Source organism: Oryzias melastigma, linkage group LG18 (assembly GCF_002922805.2).
Source record: "Oryzias melastigma strain HK-1 linkage group LG18, ASM292280v2, whole genome shotgun sequence".
Taxonomy (NCBI): domain Eukaryota; kingdom Metazoa; phylum Chordata; class Actinopteri; order Beloniformes; family Adrianichthyidae; genus Oryzias; species Oryzias melastigma.
In genome coordinates this window covers 11,269,321-11,273,199 of record NC_050529.1, presented here as the reverse complement: position 1 = coordinate 11,273,199, position 3,879 = coordinate 11,269,321, and the positions used below count along the sequence as shown (strand labels likewise).

Here is a 3,879-nt window from a genome sequence, read left to right as displayed (position 1 = left end):
AATTTAAATCATGGTGGAAAATAAGTATTTGGTCAATAGCAAAAGTTCACCTCAATACTTTCATATATCCTTTTTTGGCAATGACAGCAGTCGAATGTTTTCTGTAAGTTCACAAACTGCTGCTTGTATTTTGGTCCATTCCTCCATGCAGATCTCCTCTAGAGCAGTGATGTTTTGGGGCTGTCGCTGGGCAACAGAGACTTTCAACTCCCTCCAAAGATTTTCTATGAGATCTGGAGACTGGCTAGGACCTTGAAATGCTTCTTATGAAGCCACTCCTTCTACAGCCGATAGTGTATTGGGGATCGTTGTCATGCTGAAAGATCCAGCCTGGTTTCATCTTCAATCCTAGCTGATAGAAAGAGGTTTTCACTCAAAATCTGGTGATGCACTGCCCCATTGATTCTTTCCTTTACATGGATCAGTCGTCCTGCTCCCTTGTCTGAAAGACATCCCCAAACCATGATGTTTCTACCCTCATGCTTTACAGTAGGGATGGTGTCCTTTGAATGGAACTCAGAATTCTTTCTCCTCCAAACACGATGAGTAGAGTTCTTACCAAAAAGGGAGAACTTGCACAGTCATTGTCTGACTAAATACTTTCCTGTCCCATTGTAGAAAGAAAAAGCCTGGAGCAACATTTCGCACCGCTTCTACATTTCTCACCAAACCTCTTCCAACTGTAGGTGGTGAACATGCATTAGTAAACACTAGAAGAAGAAGAAGCCCCTCCCTGTTTGTCCAGTGTGAACTCTGAAATTTGGCTAAACACTTTTTTTAAGAACCCACATTTTCTTGAATGCTCGTTGTGTGCTTTGCTTTTAATTTAGCCTGTTGCCTTGGATGTGCTTTATTCCCAAACGTGATTGAAAAGCTAAAGTTTAATGACAGTAGCTTACTTTTTCTGATGAGGTTTTAAAGTGAACAGTGATATAGTACACACAGTAAAGTGTTAAAACAAGCATTTTTTCTTCTTTTTACTTGTGTCAGACAATAGAAGTTCACGTGAATCCTCCTGGGAATGCCCCGCCGCTGGCACTGACCTTAGCACAGATGGTGTCAGCAGGGGAGACACACCTGCGCTCCTGAACATCCTGGATCCTCTTGCCGAGGTGGAATCGGCTGACAGGAGAGGGGAGCAAACCGTGACCCTAACCGGGGATCCTGAGCTGGAGGATGGACAGAGTCCAGTGGAAGAAGCGGGGCGTGAGGCGGAGGTGTCGGAGGATGAAGACCTGTGCTCCACCGTGGAGGAAGGAGAAGAGGCGGCGGAGGCGCTGGATGCCCCGCCCTCTGAGTCTGAGCTGCAGTGGCTTACGATGGAACGAGCCTCCGTCAAACGGTTGAGAGATGGTCACCTGCCCAACCGGGACGAATCGCGAGAAGTCTCAGCTTTGACTCCAACGAGGGAAGTTGTGGAAGAGTCGAGCAGAACTGAGCAGGACGACACCTGTTCATCCAAAACCTGTCAGAATGACACATTAACATAATGCAATGTCAGGAAAAATTTAAATAAGTGCAGCTACATTTACATTTCCACTTGCACAACCTCACAACTTTTGTTCTTTTCCTTTCCTTTTTTGTCAAAAACACATTTTTTAGCCAAAGCTGAAATAATGCCTTGCACCGAGGTGAGTTTGTTGCTGTGTGGGAGCAGAACATCTTCAAATCAATGGAGTTGTAAACCGCATGCCCTCGAGGAGGAATTTAGCTAGAAAAACAGCATCATCAACTCCCGTGTCTCATGTTTCCTTTTTGTTTCCCTTGTGAAAAAAATAATCCCAATTGTTTGCTCTTAAAGGATACGAGAGTAGTAATGATCTATTTTGGTGGGACTCCTTTAGGAATTTCAAATTGGTGTGCCAGATCCTCTAATGAATGTGTTGTACATATTTTTTTTTGAATCATTTCTCTTTTGACTACTGATGGTGGTTCGTCTGCAGGAGTAGGTCCTCAAAATAGGTCCAGATGTATATTTTCTAGTTTTGGATGCAACTGCGTGTGCCTTAAATGTCAAATATTTGATGTGTAAATATAGATGCATAAACCTTCAACACGACTGGTCTTTATTTTTCCATCGTAGACAATATTGATCATTTGATTATTTAATCCGCTTTAAAACATAAATACTGGTAGATGATGACTTCATATAGTTGTTGGCTCGTTCAACAAATACAAATGTTGTGTGGACAGTCATGTGATAAACTACATGTGTAATATCTGCCAACCAAAGTGATGATACCTGTGTAGAAATGCAATCTTCTGAGCTTCACCTCTCTTTCGGGAGACAGCTGTAGCAAATCTAACCTTTGTACCTTGTTGGGCAGCATCCAGTTTACTATTGATTGAATCGTTTGAAGCTGGTGTCAGAGTACGAGCGCATGTGCTCGTCTGACAAGGCATTTCCTGTGGATTAGATAAAAGGTTAGAATCCAGCGCTTACTTTAAAACAAAAGTTGGATATTTGAAATCGAACCTTTTTGTCGGATCAATGTGTGCATCATGGAGAAAGTGCAGATCTTTTCTTTGTTTTACCTGATAAGACGTGAAACGCACTTTAATTCTGTCTTAGGGTTGAAAATTTATTTCATGCCAAGTATTTATAATCTTAGCTTGAACAACTGTTTTTTTTAATTTACAAGTTACAGATACCAGACATTTTTAAATAGACAGAAAAAAGAACACCAGATTCTATGGAGCCCTTGGGATGACATAATGTATATTTTTTAATTATTTCCTGAAATTAATGCACACGAATTAGCAAGTTGTGCCCTCGGATTTGTATATTAGTTTCTAGTAATTTGTGGCCACAAAATGCAAATTTTTGCTAAGAACATTATTAGTTTGTCACCACAATTACAATTTTTTTACGCACTAAATGCTAAATTTGCAAACTTGTTCCCACAAAATACTACTAATCTGCTAATTTTTGCCCACACAATACTAATTGGTTGCCACAAAATGCAATTTTTATTTGATTTTGAAATTGTTTATTTTAAGCAATCAAAAGTATAATGAAAGTGTAATACAATCAACAGAGATTGACATCTGTATGAAGATATGTCCGATATATCCCAACCTTTGCTCGACTGAAATTAGCATTTTGCCCACAAAATACTACTTTCTTGCCGCAAAACACTAATTTGTGCCCACAAAATGATTTTTGTCCAGAAAATACTAACTTGTGACCACAAAATATGCCCAAAAAGTACAAACTTGAGCACACAAATTAGTATTTACGTTTTAACATTGCTACTACTAATAATTCCTACAAATTTTTTGGAACCACGTACAAATGGTTTCCCAGAAAATACTCATTTACGCACAAAAAAAAATGCTAATTTGTGACCTCAAAGTACTGTAATAATTTGCGCCTCACGTTTGCCAAGAAAATGCTAACTTGTGGCCACAGAAACCTCACATTTGCCCACAAATGAGTGTTTCAGCACCCTGCTCCTATTAATAGTAGTTCCTATTTATTTGTGACTGTAAAATACTAGTTTTGCCCCAAAAATATTGTAACAACAAAGTACTAAATTTGCCTAAATAAAATAATTTGTGAATACAAAATTCTAATTTCTGTCCAAAGAATCTAAATTTATGGCCGCATAATGCAAGTTTTATCCAAAAATACTATTTTTTTTTCAACAAATAGCTAGTTTATGCTAATAATGGCTATTTGGTGCTAAATAGCCACTAATTTGTGGCCACAAAATACTAATTTGTACACAAAAAAACTTAATTTGTTACCACAAAATACTTATTCTAACCTACAAAGTACTACTTTGTGCAAACAAAATGCTAAGAAAATGTTCATTTGTGGCCACAAATGATTAATTTGAGGGAACACGTTGTTGGTTTTTTTTTTGTTGTTTTTTT

General features: G+C 38.5%; 1 protein-coding gene across 4 annotated transcripts in view; it reads left to right on the top strand.

The window, feature by feature from the left end:
- The window catches only part of ccdc149a (coiled-coil domain containing 149a), a 14,330-nt gene extending 12,276 nt beyond the window's left edge, over positions 1 to 2,054 (top strand). For all 4 annotated transcript variants that reach the window (XM_024288496.2, XM_024288495.2, XM_024288494.2 and 1 more), the window contains one exon: positions 991 to 2,054. In XM_024288496.2, the coding sequence (XP_024144264.1) occupies positions 991 to 1,490 (500 nt within the window). In that variant the 3' untranslated portion in view covers positions 1,491 to 2,054. The remainder of the gene's footprint in view (positions 1 to 990) is intronic.
- Positions 2,055 to 3,879: the final 1,825 nt, after the last annotated feature.